Here is an 18,093-nt window from a genome sequence, read left to right on the forward strand (position 1 = left end):
TATGAATTAGCTTTGCTTCAAAGTTATGTATAGAGTAATGTCACTCCATTCAGCTGTATTATGATCCCCTTTATGAGTGAGAGATGGGCGGAGGGTCTTTCCTTACTGGAAATTGCTTATTAATGCTTGGTAAAAGCCTGGAAGGGTCTCACACATGTGAACATCTTCTAGTTTTGTGTGTTACAACAGAAAAGAGAATGATACAAGTTGCTTCATGCAAGGCCTTGTTATACTTCAAAACACAAGTGCAAGTAACATTGAATATTTTCTGCATTGGTAAGGGCCCATCAATAAAGGATCAGATGGTCTGAAGGCATTGGCCAAAATGCCTTTGCTACAAGAAACCATATTACTGTGGGCCTGACTTGCACACATCACTGCATTATTTTACTCTGTAAATGCGAGTCCATGGCAAGTCTCATATTTAGAGGCCATTGCTATATAAAATGTATGTGGTTGCTTTTTAAGGAGGAGGAAGTAGTTAAAAGCCTTCCTTGAGTGACCCCTCCAAAAGAATGTGGCAGTGGGAGGTGGTAGGGCTCACAAAGGTAAATTAACTTGTACCTTTCAGACATCTTCTATTCAATAAGAAGGCCCACCTATGGCCACAGTGGGTCTGCGGTGAATACTTATTTCGTTGGCGAATTCAGATTGTTAATAATGATCAGTACATGGGAAATGAAAGTGTATCTGAAACAATCACTGATTATGTTTTTACCTTTGTTTGGGATGAAAAATAAGTTTGAAAAACTGATTCTGAAATGGCCTGGATTTTAAAATGCTTTAGGAAAAAAAATGCTTTAGAAAAACATTTAGAGAAAGGATTCCAGTCTATCAGTGAATTGAAGTGAGTTTAGGTTATGTCAATTTTCCTGTTAGTTCTGACTGAACTAATGACTTAGTCTGTAATTGACTAACCCTCTAAATCAATCAAAGCCAGGCTATAATAAGTGAACTATATTTAAATCCTTAAACCAACTGTGGTTGTGGAACAATCTTAAATTTATGAAACAAGGCACACTTTATGTTACTAAAGGTAATATGAAACTAAAATGGAGGCCTCAACAAAATCTAAAAAGCAAAAAATAACTAGGTGCTAATATGTTACATTGATTTCGCAATTGGAAATCTATCTGCCTGTAAGAAAATGGTGTCAGAATTTAGAATACCGTAGACCAGAAATGGGAAAGCTTTTTCTGTAATTGATCAAATCATAAATATTTTGGGCTTTGAATGCCATATGGTCTCTGTCACAACTACTCAACTCTGCAGTTATAGTGCAAAAGCAGCCATAGACAATATGTAAACAAATGTGTGTGGCTATGTTCCAATAAAACTTTATTCATGGACACCGAAATTTGAATTTCAAATAATTTTCACATGTCATGAAATACTTTTCTGATTTTTTTCAACAATTTAAAAAGTAAAAACCATTCTTAGCTCATAGGCCAAACAATAACAGGCAGTATGCCAGATTTAGCCCACCCTGTAGTTTTCTGACCCCTACCTTAAACTAATAAAGCATGAGCTATAAGAGTAATTTGTGAACTTCAAGACACATCAAAACTGTCAGTGACTCATTCATTCCTCATTAAAGAGTAGGTACTGAACAATATACTATACTTGACAAACACGTTTACCCTGAGTTCAATAATGAAGAAACAACTGGACACATCCAGATTGTGGGTCATTCTATTAAAGTGGCCAGGACTCTTCAGATATGTCAGCTATGAAAGACCAAAGAAGGAAAGAATAAAAGCACAGGGAAACTGTTCAAAGTGAAAAAGGCATGAAAACATGAAAGCAATGCATGAGTTTGTTTGGATCTGGGATTAAAACAAAAACAACTATAAATGGACATTTTTAGGGCATTTGGAGAAATCTGAATATAGATTTGATATAGATTATCAGATATTACTATATCGATGTTACATTCCTTGGGTGTTATGATGGTATTGTGGACTTGTAGAATAATATTTTTGTTCTTAGATGATTATGTTGAAGCATTTACAGATGAAGTGTTAGGATCTGCAATTTAATTTCAAATGGTTCAATCACACAAAAAAATGTATGTGTGTAAAGAGAGAGAAAAAGCAAAGGTGGTAAGATGTTAACAATACATGAATCTGAGTGATGAGCATGCAAATATTGTACTGTTCATTCAACTTTTAAATAGGTCTGAAATTATTCAAAATAAAAATTGAAAAAAGTATATAAAAACACAGTTGTAAGTTTAATTGGTTCAAGTTAGAAAATTTGAAATACATTCATCAAAATTCTAAAAAATACTAAACTCATTTGGAAATTAAAATAATTCGACTTGTAAGAAATAGCTGGATTATTTCAGTATGTTTTGATATTTGTATCTAATTTGTTCCCAGGAATTTTAGCATGGGTAAAACCTAAACTGGATGAACCAAACACAGCAAAATAATTAAACTCAGATTCGCAAAAGCCCTGAATTTAGATTGTTCTGTTGTGTAAGATGAATATTTATTCAGTGACCAGAAATCTGAAATTTTTTTTCTGTAATTAAAAATTTCAAATACAAAAGAACATTTCACTTCTTCTAGTAGTCAGATCCAGATAATTCTGCATACTATTTTTGCTCACTATGTTTTCGAAAATGTAGAGAAACTAGATAGAAAACAGAATAAATGGGTCATCATTTAATTTGGAGACATCATTCTATTCAAGGATATGAAAGGCACTTTCACAAGGAAAACTATAAACCCTTTGTAGGCAGAGACCATGTTTTAGTTGCCTTTGTATCTCTAATGCCAAACACAGTGCCTCACACAAGTAGCCACTCAATGAATGTTTGTTGAATGACTGAATAAATGAATAAATAAATGGGGGGTGGAGGACCCTGCTTAATATGGAAACAGATTAGGTCTGGATTTGATGTAAGGAAAAGATTCAAGAGGACTCCGGCACTAGACTGGTCCACTAAAGGATGTAATGGATTATTTATTTATTTATTTATTGAAATTTACAATAATAGAATAAACATATATCTTGAATATACTTTTAGAGAAAACCACTTAAATGTTCAGATATTTTTCTACATGTATGATGATGACAGTTCCTCAGTTTCAAGGATTCTGTCTGCTAACATTCATTCAGGTTGAAATGGATCTGAAAATCATGGCATATGAAGGGCAGTTGAGGGAATGAAGAACAGAAATCATTAGCAGCTGGGAGAAGACGAGTAACTGACCTCAGTTATCTTCAAGGTTGCCATGAGAAAGAAGGGGTACAAACACTCTGAGCGGCTCCTCAGGGTTGAGCTAGAATCGTGAGCAATAATGAAAGGCAGGGGGAAAGGCGCCCTATGCAGCTTTTAGCCACCTAAGAAAGAACTTTCCAACAAAGAGACACTCCCAATCATGGGACAGCTTGCCTTAACAAATCATGGACCACTGTCACTGGAAGGTGTGGCAGATTTGGTGTGACCATTTTCAAGGATAACTGGGGAAGTCGTGCCTACACACAGCAAGAGGTTGAGGTGATTCCGTCTCTTCCAACCAGAAAAAGTACTGTTCAGTAAAAGTCATCTTACAAATTCAGTGTTAAAATTAAGTAGATAATTAGTAAACGAATATTGTTAATACCTCATGGTCTTAAACGAGCATATATAACAGGTAAATAGAACATAATGGTCAGTTTGTTCTTTGAAGGTTTTACCAATAGATGTGGCCCTTGGCATCACCCAAGGAAAATTTAGTTTGTCTCAATATATAAAATAGTTCAATACCTCAACAGGGATCCCGAATGCTCTTAGGTAGTTCAAGACTCTAGGATTTCTTCTTTCTCTGCATTTCCGGTCACTATCCCTGCCTACTCTGTTACTTCAAGCCTCCCTTGTTTTCTACAGCTGCCTCCTAATGAGACATTTATCTCTAATCTCTTTCCCCTGTCATCATCTTGCCCACCGCTACTAGATGTCTGCCTAAAACTTCTTTTGAATAATTACTACCTATGCAAAAGCCTAGAATGATTAATCAATTTAGAAATACGTATGGAAAAGATTAGAAGGGACATAACAATTCAAATTGTTATTAAAATGGGAAAATCATAGACTAGTATTTTAAAAATGTTCTTGGTGTTGTACTAATGTTCTAATGATAAATAAAATCAGGTGCAAAAGAAAGACTCCACAAAGTCTTACTACCTACCGTATTACATACAAAAGCTCCAACTTAACTTTTTAAAAGACCCCTCATTAGGTCTCCCAGGCTACCTGTTTTCTCACCACCTCTGCAAGAAAACTTCACTCCTTTTCTATGGTCTAACTTTCGGTTCCCTTCTAGCCCCTTTCTTCCCTCTTGTCCCTCTTTGCTACTTGTTTGTGCCTCTTTTACCACTTTGCTCTGATCCTTGCCTGCAGGACAACCACTGCATCTCATTTGGGTGTTCACTCTGTCCACAGTGTAGGTAAACCTCCGAAGGGCAGGACCTTTGTTCATCGTTGCATTCCCCACATCTACAATAGTCCTTGCAGATAAAAGGTGTTAATTAACTATCGGTTGAGTGAATGATTGCATTACACATTTTTCTAGTTGTTTATATGTTATAGTGTAGGTCTCTCAAAATGAAAAGGTACATGTCATACATATTGCCTAATTCAATACTTCAATTCAGTAAATGTTTACTGAATACCTACTGTGTATCAGGCACTTTAGTAGGTGTTAGGATATAAATTAAAAACTGCATTTAACAAGAGCAGTAAAGACCAAATGGAATATTTTTCAGCTGATTTCTTTTTGCACAAAATAAATACACCTGAAATCTATATTCTAAATCAAAATAGTCAAATTTTCTAGACTTTTCTACCATCTTTCTATCAAACCCATTCAAAAGAATTACATAGAATAAATATGAGACATACTAGGTATTCTGAAATCCAATATTAAACCATTAATGATAAGTAGAAATAAAAAAATCTAAGATAAGTTTTTCTTGGTTTAGGGGACCTGGCATTTAATCATTTGTGTTCCAAGATCTGTGCAGTGATCAGAAAGATTTTGAAAATTGTAAAGGCTTCACATGTAGTTTAATTTTAAGCCTCTTATGCGATATGGATATTTTGGAAGCTACTACATATTCTAGTTTTTCCAGAACCAGATGTAATAATTTGGTAAAGAACACAGGTAGAAGAGATCACTGATTTTCCTTTTCCCCCAATGAACTATGTTTATTATGCCAATTTTAATTACCATGCAATCTAATGGTTTAAGGCTTATATTTTCCACATCACTAGACATCATAAACATGAAAGCATTTTATACTGTCATTATACATCAATGTTTGTACTTGGTTATACATATATACAGAAATTATTCACACATCTTAACCTTGCTATTTCCTCCTTTCAAACCAACATAATTTTACCGTGAAAGCAGCTTTTTAATAAATGGTATAAGAAATACAGCAAGGCACACTTTTTTAAAAAACTTTTTTCTCATTACCACCTCAAGAAGCATAAAAAACGAAAATGTTGTACATAATTTAATAGTAGAATGTCACCAGTTTATAATATACAACACCATATAGTTGTTTCTTGAAGTGCTGCATAGATAATTATTTTTAAAATGAAATAAATAAAACTGCGCTTTTATAAGTTGCTTAATTTTGAAAGAAGGACCAGTGTTTCTTCTGTATGCTGCAATCAAATCAAATGTTGGCCTTTTAGGTAAATCTCTTTCAATAAACATAGGCATCATACCATTTAAAAAAATCCAGATCGAAACATGAAATTGGTCAAGTACCGGCAGGGAGAGGGGGAGGGGGTCATTCCAGACAGGTGAATTTAATGGACCATCAATTTGGTGGACCGCAGAACTTTAAAGAGTAGATGGGGAGGGAGGAGGCAAACAGAAAAGTCTCGCTGGAGAGGCGGGGTTGGTAGAGGTAGCTTGGGAGAGGAATCCATGGGAGAACAAGCAGCTTTGCCGAACTTCAAAGACAATCACCTAAAGAAAACCAGTGCACAATCCAGATCACAAGGCTCGTGGACAAATCGCATTCGGAGGGAAGTTTCATCTTGGGAGAGGTCAATGTAACAAATGGCAGTGACGTGATGGAACCACAGACCAGCCCAGGGTGGAACTATGAGGCCACCCCCGAGTTACAGCCAGGCTTATCTACAAGAAACAAGAAAGTGACAAGAAAAGGTATCAGAAGTGTCTGTTTCATTTGCAAAACCAGCCCTTTGAGGAATGCTGCCATTTTGGAACTACCTGCTGATATTCTAAAATAAGAAGATACATAAAACATAGTAATTTTAATAGCCCAAGATTCGTATTACTGACAACAGTGTTTCAGAATCCATTGAAAAACACATTGATTTTTTTTAAAGTGACATGGTTTTGAATAAAACAAGAAAAGTCATCAAGTTTGACCTTTTCCCTGGATATAATCTGCTCCTCTGCTTGTGAACTTGGTTTCAAACACTCAAGATAGCTTCAAATCACTATGAAAATGTGAGGCTGCTGGTGCCAAGTGAGGCAGCAAAATATCAACAGTGATTCACCGACTGGGAACCTGGGCCCTCAGGTGGTTTAACCTTTACTTCAGCGACTGTATGTGTGACAGCAAAACTGAACAATTCGGCTATTACATAGTGGTAGAATATTCATAGCATCGTTATACTCCCAAATGTTTCAGCCCCTTGTCTGTAAAAGCAGATAACTTGGGCTTCTAGGTCAAATACGAATGCATTTCATTTAAGGTACAGATGCACTGTGCAAATAAGAATGACTCAATTATATCTGTACATCTTGATAGCTCAGATACAAATTCGTTCCAAACTCAGTTCTGCCTATTTCTAATTGGCTGAAAGCAACAAGTCGGATGTGAGGAACAACTGAATTCCAGGTACAGGCAGTACAAGATTTAGTTTCTTTAAGTCTGCTGACCAGCTCTCAAACAAAGCAGGCTTTTGCTTGTCTGGGTTTAAAAGGAGTTCTGATGTCTGATGTCAGTTTGCTTTACTATCTCTCTAGAACTAAATATTATCATTCTCCATCTTTCTCTCTCTGTATAATCTTGTAACCCGTTTAAAAGCCAGAAAAACTAGCAAATGTGGTTTGGGCTGAAGCCACAGGAAGCTGGGGAGAAAAGGCAGGTTCTCAAGAACATGGAGAGATAGATAGACAGGAACAGATGGGACAAAATTTGGTACAGTAAAATGCTTCAGTAACTCAAGAAAGATCATGGTGCATTGTTCACATGCTGAGGACATGACTCATTGGAAATCTGGACATTGAGTAAGGACTCCTTAGGTGAGGCAAAGCTGGCCTTACTAAATGCTGGTATTTAAATTCTCTATGGATAATCAATTCTTTCAACTTGGCTCACTTGGAGAGGGACAGGCAAAATTGATTGAAGCACAGATCTGGGGTGTGTGTGTGTGTGTGTGTGTGTGCTCGTGTGTGATAGGTGATGCCAAATAAAATCTTCATTATTTAGCACGGTAGGGCTAGTTACTCAGAAGGGCTGGATAATTTTTTTTAATTTTTAAATTTTATATTTAAAAAATTTTTTTTAATTTATTTTTCAGTCAGAGACAGACCATGAGCAGGGGAAGGACAGAGACAGAGGGAGACACAGAATTCGAAGCAGGCTCCAGGCTCTCAGCTGTCAGCACAGAGCCTGATGCAGGGCTCAAACCCACGAACTGTGAGATCATGACCTGAGCTGAAGTTGGATGCTTAACCGACTGAGCCACCCTAGCGCCCCCAGAAGTGCTGAATAATTAAAAAACATTTCACATCCACCAGAACCTTGATTTATTAAAGTGATTTTGAAGGTAACTTTGATAAGATTATACTTGTATTCTTTAGTGAAAAATTAATAAACTATCACCAAGAGTAGTTTCTTAAACCTGCTCGGCCAGCTTCAGATCATATTAAATACTTAGTGTCAATCAAACTAACAGAATAAGAACTTATGTTGTATATGTGAGGAATGTGTGGTGTTCAAGTTTTCTCAGTTTGTAAAAACTGAGTAGCAGCAATTTTACTAGGTATGTGTATGCTCAAGCATGCGTAATTATAAGTGATTGCTGAAAATCTAAAATCTTTGAACTACCAACAATCAAATTTGCAGACCAATAAGATAGGAAAAGCAATGGAGCTAAAAAGATCTGAAGGAAATATATGAGTCCTAAGGAAACACAACCCCTCCAACACATACACATATACACACACAAACACACAAACAAAACTGAAAAACAGAGTAAACCAAAAGGGAAAAAGAAAGGACACATTGGCTGCATGTGATGAGTTAAATTTTTATACCACAGGATTTATCCAGCCTGAAGTTTACGGTTAAATCATTCACCAAAGATCAGAGGCTTATGATGAGGATTATGAAGAAATAACTGTCAGAATACAGCAGAAAGATTAGTGCAAAGTACATCTCTTAGGCAGGTCCTAGGAGGCACTCTAGACATACATTATGTGCTTCCTCCAAATTAGGCAGAAATATCTGGATCTACCCAGTTACCTTTCCTTTGATGTGATTTGCTAGAACTGACCTCTCTATTTTTGTAGAAACATGACACATAAATGAAAATAGTGAAAAGCACAGCAGTGTGCCTAGAAATCAGAGGAAATGCATCCTGTGTTAGATCATGTTTAAAATTCCAACGGTTTCAGTGGGTTTTTAATTAGAGCAGTAATTGAAAAACCTTCTCAAAAATTTTTGAAAAAAATATTTGTTACCAGTGCAGACTGTATCTGCTATTCTAAGTTGAAGTTCCTCCAGATGACATCATAATTTCATCACCTGAGAACTTATTTCTTAAAAAAAAAAAACAATAGCCCAGCAAATTGAATATGGTGTATTTTATTACCCTGATAGAGCACCCTGACTGATGGTTTTGAAGTGACTTTAAAAAGTAGACCACTTTTTGCTCCTTTGAACCTTGTAGGAAGAACAATGAGAACAGTTAAGCTTTTAGAGACATGAAGTCTCATATTTACCAAATAATTTTACTATGTATTCTGATAACACCAAGGGCATGTCAATGTTTTGAGATTAAATAACTCATCCTGGTTAGTAGTATTTTAACAAAATGTAAATGTTTGTACCCAGGTACCCAAGGCTAATGACTGGTGAAAAATCTGGGCATTTGGGTATTTTGTCTGCATGATACTGAGAAAAATGAATAGGGCAGTAAACATGGCTATTTAAATGGCCCTCGGGTGATAATAAGTCACTTGGGGGCGATGTGAGTTCTGCAGAAGTAAAATCTGGCTGCTTCCCCATTGCCTGAGATAGGGCCAGGAACCACATCTCGGGGGCGGGGCAGGGGGGTGCTCAAGAAAATATTGCTGGCTGGCAGGCGGGCTAGCTGATAGGTTTACACTGTGGTGTCGGTAAAAGGTGAGGGATGCACAGATCCAACAGCACTTTCACTTCCCCGGGTCTAAAGATGGAGCTGCTTGTCATTTACATGTCAATTCTCTATCTATGTAAGGGACAGAAGAAATTCCCAGAGTGCCTAAAAGGGAAGAGTGTGACCCGGAGGCTTCTCCAGTGCCAGAGCTTCTGGAGCTCCGGATCTCAGCATGACTGGTGACTTGAGAGTCATGGTCACATGATATGCTCAGAGTGGTGTTACTTTCAAGCCTTTTATCCCCTTTCAGAAGGCAGAAATCAGCCAGGCTCTGCCAGCCTCTGCCGAAGTTGGCAGAGCCAGCAGTACAATCGGTACTAATAGAACTTGTTTAGAAGCAGCTTATGGAATTGCAGTTACTCTCCCTTAATGGTCAGTTTTACTGCATACTGATGGAGGATGTGATTATAGGGTGGACATGTTTCACAGAAAATACATTTCTCTCTCTCCTGCTTTTGTTCCCACTTGCAGCCAATTGTAAATTGAGTCTGAAACACAGAAAATTAGTTGAGCTACATGAGTAAGTAGGATGTCTTCCTTCAGTTTTGCATACTGAGTTTATTTTTAGGGTATATATATGGTATAGATTCCCCCCTCCCCATTTCTAGCAGCTCTACATGGAATCACACATTTTAATGAGCTTAGGGCACAGGTGTTGCAGGAAAAAAAAATAATGATGTTTGCCATTCATCTTTCAAATTAAATAATGTGTTTTTAAATAGTAACTTTTTTCATAATACATTATGGGAACAACATTTATCTGTCACATTTTAAAAGATGTATTTGTAATAAATGTAAATTACTTTTAGAAAATCAGTAATTAGGCTCATCAAAAAATAAACAATCTGCCACAAAAAAGATAATCTTTAGCATAGTTAAGTATAATAACTGTTATTTGAATAAGTTAACAAATTAGGGTAGATTGCTTCTGTAATTCATTTCCTATAGCACGAGTTTAGGTTACAGCATTAAGCTTCTTGGAGTGGGGGCTGGAGACACCATTCGGCACCTCATACTTTGGTGAAATACAACTCTCAACATTCAAAAGCTCAAATTTTCTTCTTTAGACTTGATTGAGAAAGTATATTCATCACTGGGGTTTAGAGATGGAAAATAACAGAATTTTTGTGTCACTTTCAGAGCTATATCATCATCTCAGAATAATCAATCAATAGCTGTCTTATTAAATACGAAGAGTGGAATGACTTTCTTAAAAATTTTGATGGAAATCAGCCTGTCACCTTGAGGCAAAATTCAAAAATTCTGTTTTTATCAAAACGCCATTAACTTGTCATGTATTCTCTCTGCATTTGCTTTCTGGGCCTGTTCTCGGTCTGTGTGTGGATAAATAAAAGCTGCTTCTTTAACATCAACTTTCCCCTCCTGTTTGAATCCTCAGACTCGGCCATGATCAGGAGCTGTGACAGCACAGCCTTCCACTGGGGAAGCAAATGTGATGATAGTTACATTAGACAGAAGCATAAAAGGAAGGCCCAGATCAGGAGATGCAGCCTTTAACCTAATCATTGTTCATTTCCAGGCACTGAAGGGTGTGGGCATCTCTGCGTGCAGGAAACTGAAGTGGGAAGCATTGTCACTGTGCATGCATTTTGATCAGAGGCTATAATTGTAATTGGGAGAACCTTTTTTCCTCCCTCCATGGAAGGTCCTAAATTATCTGGCTACTTCCTCAAATTTTGTATTCTTCTTGCCAGAATGATGTCATAAAGATAATGTCACTAAAAATGTCAATTGTGACTGTTTCTCTCCCTTTTGCTTCACAGTTACTTGCATTGTTGGGAATATGCCTTCCACCTAAATGTCTTATTCAGATCAGTATCTGCATGACCAGTCATTTTGACTAGTCTGTTCTCCTCTCTCCTATCATGGCATTGTTGACTCATACACTAAATATGTACATTAAACTATATTAAAAATATATATTAAAATGAGGACTATACATACCTTTCAATGAGATGATTTTCATGCGTGGAGAGGGTTGCATTCTACCTATGCATATTTTTATGTTGTTCTTCATGAAGATTTAGAAGGTTTTCTTCACAGGTTAAAGTTTTGGGGTTGGGATGCAATGCAGCCTTGTCTTTTGGCTGCTTTGCCTTTGAGGAGAGCCCTGGAACTCTAGATTTGGCTGAAGCAGCATTATGTTCTCCTGGCATTCCAGATTCACCTGTGTTTTCCAAACTTTCCTTTTCACTGCCCAGCCTTGAAGTAGTTAACTCTGAGCTTTTCCCATGGACAGTAGCTCGGGGTAAACCACCCCCTTCCTTTCCAACATCAGATTCTTTCTGATGGGGAGAACCTGAAAGAGCCACCATGTCTTCCTCATCGGCCACGAGAGAAATATCATTGAACTTAGAAGAGCCAGATGCTGCTTGTTGTGGCAAGGCAGCTTCAACGGAAACAGGTTCATTTGGAGGAGCATTGGGGAGACAGGGCTCAACTCCATCTGGGTCATCTTCAACACAGGCCTCAAAGAAGCATTCCGTGTCCTCCTTGTCTTCTAAGCCAGAATCGCTAATGTCCAGCGGCAATGGAGTGTTGCTCTTCTCCTCTACGTAATTGGTGACCTCCCCACAATCACTGTCATGAGATGAGAGAGATAAATAGGAGTAAAAGTCCCCTTTTCTCAGCTGGATGGGCCGGTGAGAATGTTCTAACACCTTCTCCTTGATTTGAGTTAATGAGGTAGGAGCAGCTGCCTCATTTTCAGGTTGAGATTTACTTTTTAGGGCCGTTGAAGCCATGTCAATGATTTCCTTAACAAAGTCATGTACTGAGCAATCTTCAGCATCTTTTTGATGGAAAACATCTGGCTCACAGTCACAACAGGAAATGTTGTCGCTGACAGAAACATTCTCCTCTGTTTCATTTTGTTCAAGTGCTAGGCAGCAGGGAGCAGATTTTCCAGCCATATTTGGTACATCATTAGGTGAAGGTTTCAGTACCTCAGAATCCTGTCTATTGATAATGCTGGTTTCTGAGGGCAGTTCTGGGCAAGACTTCTCAGTGGGAATAGAAGCAGTAGTTGGGTTTTCAACATGGTGGTGGTTTTGACATTTCTTTGGACGATGTCTAACGGTTTGGGGAACAGATTCTTTTCCAGCAATATTTGAATCATCTGAGCTATCCATAAATACTTTACACTTACAATGCTCACTGTCTGAATTCTTTTTCCCAGTTGAACCAAGATTATCTGATTCCTTTGAAATCCCATTCTGTTTGTCTTTCTGCCTTTCTGGAGTGCCTTCAATATTGCCATTTTCCATGTCAGCCACATATGGATCTTTATTAACTTTGAAAACATTTTTCTTATTTTCACCCTTTGTCCCTATCTCATGGGTGTTGGATAAATTCTTACCATTTCCATTATTTTCAGAGAGACATTTTATGGAGCTGTTTAGTAGAGCCTCAATGTTCAGGGTATCAGACGGATTGGTCATCTCACTACTACTTACATCCTTACTGCCCTTTATTTCATCACCGATATTACACCTTCTTTTATCTTTTGTCAAGGAAATCTTTGGTCTAATCCAGGTCTGTAGTTCATTCTTTATATAGTCCAGCCCTGACATCAAGTTGCATTCTTCATAAATTTCATCATCTGTTGCAATACTGGAATCATCATCTTCATCTTTGATGCATAGCTCTTCTTCTGTCAAGGTGAGGGTAGAGCTGGAAAGGAGGTCACTGTCATCTTCATCATCAGTGCAAGCAGAGGTGCAAGAGACATTAACGATCATGCTGACATTGACGTCGCTTTCATCAGCCACGGAACGAGTCAGGCGCTTCCTGAATGATGCATTTGATTCCGGGACCTTGTTCTTGTGTAATACAATATCCTCTGAGCAAAGAGAGAGCTCATCACTGCTGCTAAGTTCTGTAAGAGATGCTGGCGAGTCTTCATTGATAGAGGATGCTATGTCCAATGATAGCTGGCCAGTAAAGGGCATCTTTTGGGAACTACTTTGGAGAGTGATATCAGAAACACTTCGCTTTATCTTTTGCTCTGAAGGGCTCTGGATATTCTCTAAACGATTCAGGAGATCTAATGTCCTTTTACTCAGTTCACCAACTGAGCCACTGCTCACACTTATGTCCCCAGAGCTGTGACAGCTAAAAAGATCCTCATTGCTTTTATAGGATGTCAACCAACTTTCTAAAGAAGTGCTTCGCTGGAGGCTGTCACTGCCATTTTTAAGGATGCCCAATCCAAATAAATCACCCCCTGGAGAAAGAGACTCAATAGATGAACTATGTGATAAAAGGGAGAGCTGTCTGGCATTCTGCATGCCAGTGAATGTCTTCTCCACATCGCCACTTTTATATGAGTTTCGATCCATTTCATGGGATGTACTTGCCAAAATCTTTTCATGGGGAGGTGCATCTGGTTGTAACTCTGTAGCCTGATGTTTAGATTTGCAGGATTTTTTATCAAAATAAAAACCACGAAGCAGGGGATCCTCCACATGTGCTTTTTCACTTTGTGACTGTTTCATTATCATTGGCAATTTGAGTTTTGAGCCTTGGAGGTACGAGTAATCATAAAATGTAAACACATCATGTTTTCCTTGTAATTCTTCTCCCAAACAATCAGGGGTATATTTGGTAACACTGTTTAAATCTCCAACTTTTCCATTTACACAACCCACTGGTGAAATGGATGGCTGAGAGCTATCTGGAAGCTTAATACGTTCCTCCTCATCTTTAAATTTTTGCTTTAACACGTTAACTGCATCTCCCATTTGTGGGTCCAGATGTTCAGTTTCAGGGTTACTTGGGGACCCATCCACCATATTGAGCAAGCACATTTCAGAGTTGGTAGTGGTTTCAGTGTCTCCCTCGCTGACGATTCCACTCTCACTGCCTGAATTCTGGCTCATGTCTCCTCCATGGCACGGGCAGGGCTTCACCAAACTGGAACCTCCTAGAAGGTCTGGCAAAGACTTGGTAGATGAAAATGAAGAGTCTTTACTGAGACTCTTAGTTAAAACACTAGGCTGTGTCATGCTGGTGAACTTCGGGTTGTTTTTCAAGAACGGCATGCTGCTGTCTTCATAGAGTTCAACATTGTGAAGGCTGTACACTTGGTAAATGTGTGGACTAGAGGGGACAGTGACACTTGAGGCATACTGAGACCCCCCATGGTCACCTGCCTCTTCTTCATAACCAGGGTCCTCACCACCTATCTCTTCAAGCTTTAAGGAAGGCATGAGAGATTGGGGTTCTTGATCAAGGTCATTTGACTCTTCATTCAAACTAATTAACTTGTTACTTATGTCAGTTTCATCCCATTCCAGGGCATCCTCACTTGTCCCATTTAGGTCCATCAAGCCAGGATCAATCACATTCAAAGTCTCCTGTGTAGGAGAAAGGGGGAAAAAAAGAAGAATTAGGGAACACATGTATGAACACTTTATCCATTCAAAATCTCTTGGAAGAGTCAGGAAAGAAATTTTCCCCAAGCATGGATTTGAAAGAGAACATAATTATCAGCTCTATTCTTCTCTGGAATAATATCCAAAATTATTGAAATAGGTTTTTCTACCAATAGCAATTTGTCACTGAAGGCAATCACATTGATTAAAGTGTAAGATTATTACAGTCCAGTTGTAAGTTTTGGAATTAACCATTTCCTATTGATTCTTCTACATTCTTAACCTAGGATTGGGAGAAGATAAAACTTTCAGGTAAATTGAGGACAGCCTACGACATCTTTAAGGCACATTCACTCTGATGCTCTTCATTTGGCAGTCCACAGTGGAATACTATCTACACCTACAAATGGCAAACCCCCTCATGTATCTAATTCTTGGTTTTCCGTTTGAAGCGGCCTTTGCTTTGGGGAAATGGGATACACTTACGGCCACCTGTAGAACGATTCATGGTCAGAGACCCTTCCTTGTCTATCCTTTCTTCTGCCATCCCTTTCAGGGCTTTCTGCCTCTTGAGAATTTGGCCCTGCTCCCAAATAGACCCAAGACAAGCAACACCTGACTGGTTTCCTCACCTATATCTTTCTGGACCCTGAGTCTCGGGCCCCAGTTCTCTCAGTCTCTCTCTTCCCCAGTCTCTTTCTATGACAGAGATTCTACTTTGATCTTGTTAACTTGTCTCACTATTGTCAGTCCTGCCCCTATTTATTACAGGCCCCTAGGGCCCGCCTGTAGCCCTAGAATAACAACTATCTGAAGACTTTTCTGGCTCTCAAGTTTGATTTAGCCCAGATTCTCTTGTGCTGCACTCTGCCAGCACAGTTGAGATCCTTGATCTTTCCTTGGACTTGCTGGTTTTAACTTGGTTTAAGTAGAGCTTGACACATAGTGGGACACAGTGGTTTGAATGAGTTCCTGGATCTGTCCAAAATCCTTCACCATCCTCACTTGCTGCCCAGCTGTCTGGATTCATGCTAGAGCCAAGAGAGGTGATATGAGTGTGCAGGCCCTGACAGGCTCACCTATACACAGAAACTCAAATAGAATTTTCAGCTTGGCTTATGTTTATGCAGGGTAGTCAGGCAGATGACCATGGCTCTGAAACTATGCAGAATGGGTGAAATGCTGACTTTGCTGCCTACCAGCTGCGTGGCCTTGGGCAAGTTTCTTAGCCTTTCAGAGCACCAATCCCTTTATATCACTTGTTAAGGGGGGTTAGGACTATCTATATTTTGAGAGGATTCTGAATACTAACAAGCTAATGCTTTCAAAGAGCTTGAGGAGGCCATTGATATAAGGTAGCTATAATTCTGAATACATGTAGCATTGCTCTAGAGTGGGTTCAGTCCATTCATAATGGGTTCTTCTTGCCCACCTTCTTCTCTCCTTCTCATTATTCCTTTCAGTTTGTCCTAAAAACCATAAGGGATTCATGATATGGTAGGTAGAGAGAGATGTCACACAGTATAATAGGTCAGCATATTTGCATTACAATTCAGAATTATTTTAACAGTCTGGTTGAAAAACAAGCAATGATGCTTTTTTCCTCAGTAGTGGGGAAAAGGCTTCACCAGCAGCCCACTCACAAAACTTTCCTAAGAAGCCCTCAATCCTTCCTGAAACTAGTACTTAAAGGATACCACACAGTCTCATTAAGTGTAAAATACCCATTAGCACTTTATTATACTGGATATGTAAGAGATTATCTGTCTAGCCTACTTAAGTTTAAAAGAGTCCAGTTACAAAGTAAACATTAATTAAAGGATATTTTTAAATTTTATAACAGAAATCTTTCTTGCTGCCAATGTTAGAGCAGTTAATCTAGAACACTGGCAGTCATCATACTCACTTAGGTATGGAGTACATTCACGGTGATGAATTTTTATTAGAATTTCTGTTTATTCTTTGCTTGCCGATAAAGGAAGTACTAATGACCGGTTAGTATGGCTAATGAATGTTAACATCTTCAGCTGTAGAAACAATCAATCAGTCTAATCAAATAGTATATTAATTTCAAATACTATCTTGCCTGACACTGTACTCTGAGAGTGCTAATAAATAATTGAACTAGTCTTTCAAAGAAGCTCCCTTTGTAGCTCTCTGGTCGACTTAAACATTTAGCAGCACAGATTTTCCCTGGGAGTCCCAAACCTGGGGGCTCACTCTAGATGCAGGAGTTGTGCCATCTGGGTGTGTGTCAGAAGCCCAGCCCACGTGATGCCTATAACTTGGACTTGTCTTCCGTGACACAGTTGTTCTCTGACCAAATGCTGCCTCTGTGACTTTACAAATGTAAGCCTCAAAACTTACAGCAGCACCTAAAAGAGCAAATCCTTTGCTCAATAAAATAGTTGGAGTGGGAAATTTCCATCAGAAAAGATTACACTTTTGGATGTAATGCTGTCCTTTCGCCTCCTTAACTCTCTCTTCCTCTACATCTCTTAAATTTATTGTAACTGCTGACATTTTTTATATGTCAATTCCTGGGAATATCTGACAAGATACTTTAGAAAAATCATTCACTTTAGACTTTAAAGTTTACATATTAAGGAAGTGCTATTTGTTCTGCCCTCATTCACTCCCTTCTGTTGTGGATTAAATTCTGTCAATATTTTCAATAAAATCTCCATTTCCTCAAGACTTAATGTCAAACATAAAACATCCCCTGGGGGCAAGAGAGTGTGTAAAGTTTCTGAGAGGATGGGCATTGGAATATTTATATAACTAAAAAGTATCTGTGAAAAAAATGATGCATGTTAGAGCGATGTAACTGGCAGGAAAATTATTTGGTCGAATGCTCTCTTTGATGATAGCTCAATGGCCAATAATGCTCAAGCTAATTAACTGTATTTTGTTGTTGTTTTCTAGAGGTTCTGTCAGGTACTTTTTTTAAAGACACAAATGTTCCTGTCTTTGATACAGTGATAAATCAAAAATGAATTCAGACAAAATCTAAGAATATTTGACTGAAACCAAAAGGATGGTGAGTAGTACATGAGGTTCCAATAGAAAGTCTGCAATTCAGGGATAATTCAGAATTAAATTAATTTGTGCAAGGGTCCATCATTCATAAACTTTGCCTCACTGGTATAGAATTTGGCCTAAACCTAAAGCTCTATATAAATAGCTGTGGGCACACACACACACACAGCCCTTCAAGATCTGCTCAAGAAACAAATGGAATTAATTGGTGCTCTTTTTTTCTTTGTTTTATTCTTGGAAACAGGTGGTTTA

The 18,093-nt window shown here is 38.3% G+C and overlaps 1 protein-coding gene across 2 annotated transcripts in view; it reads right to left on the reverse strand.

Moving 5' to 3' along the window:
- Positions 1–1,456: 1,456 nt before the first annotated feature.
- AKAP6 (A-kinase anchoring protein 6) overlaps positions 1,457–18,093 on the reverse strand; it is a 492,411-nt gene continuing 475,774 nt past the window's right edge. For both annotated transcript variants that reach the window (XM_049612916.1, XM_049612917.1), the window contains 2 exons: positions 11,372–14,784; positions 1,457–6,146 (listed from right to left, as the gene is read on the reverse strand). In XM_049612916.1, coding sequence (XP_049468873.1) covers positions 11,413–14,784 — 3,372 coding nt within the window. In that variant the 3' untranslated portion in view covers positions 1,457–6,146; positions 11,372–11,412. The remainder of the gene's footprint in view (positions 6,147–11,371; positions 14,785–18,093) is intronic.

The sequence above is a fragment of the Panthera uncia genome (assembly GCF_023721935.1).
Source record: "Panthera uncia isolate 11264 chromosome B3 unlocalized genomic scaffold, Puncia_PCG_1.0 HiC_scaffold_1, whole genome shotgun sequence".
Taxonomy (NCBI): domain Eukaryota; kingdom Metazoa; phylum Chordata; class Mammalia; order Carnivora; family Felidae; genus Panthera; species Panthera uncia.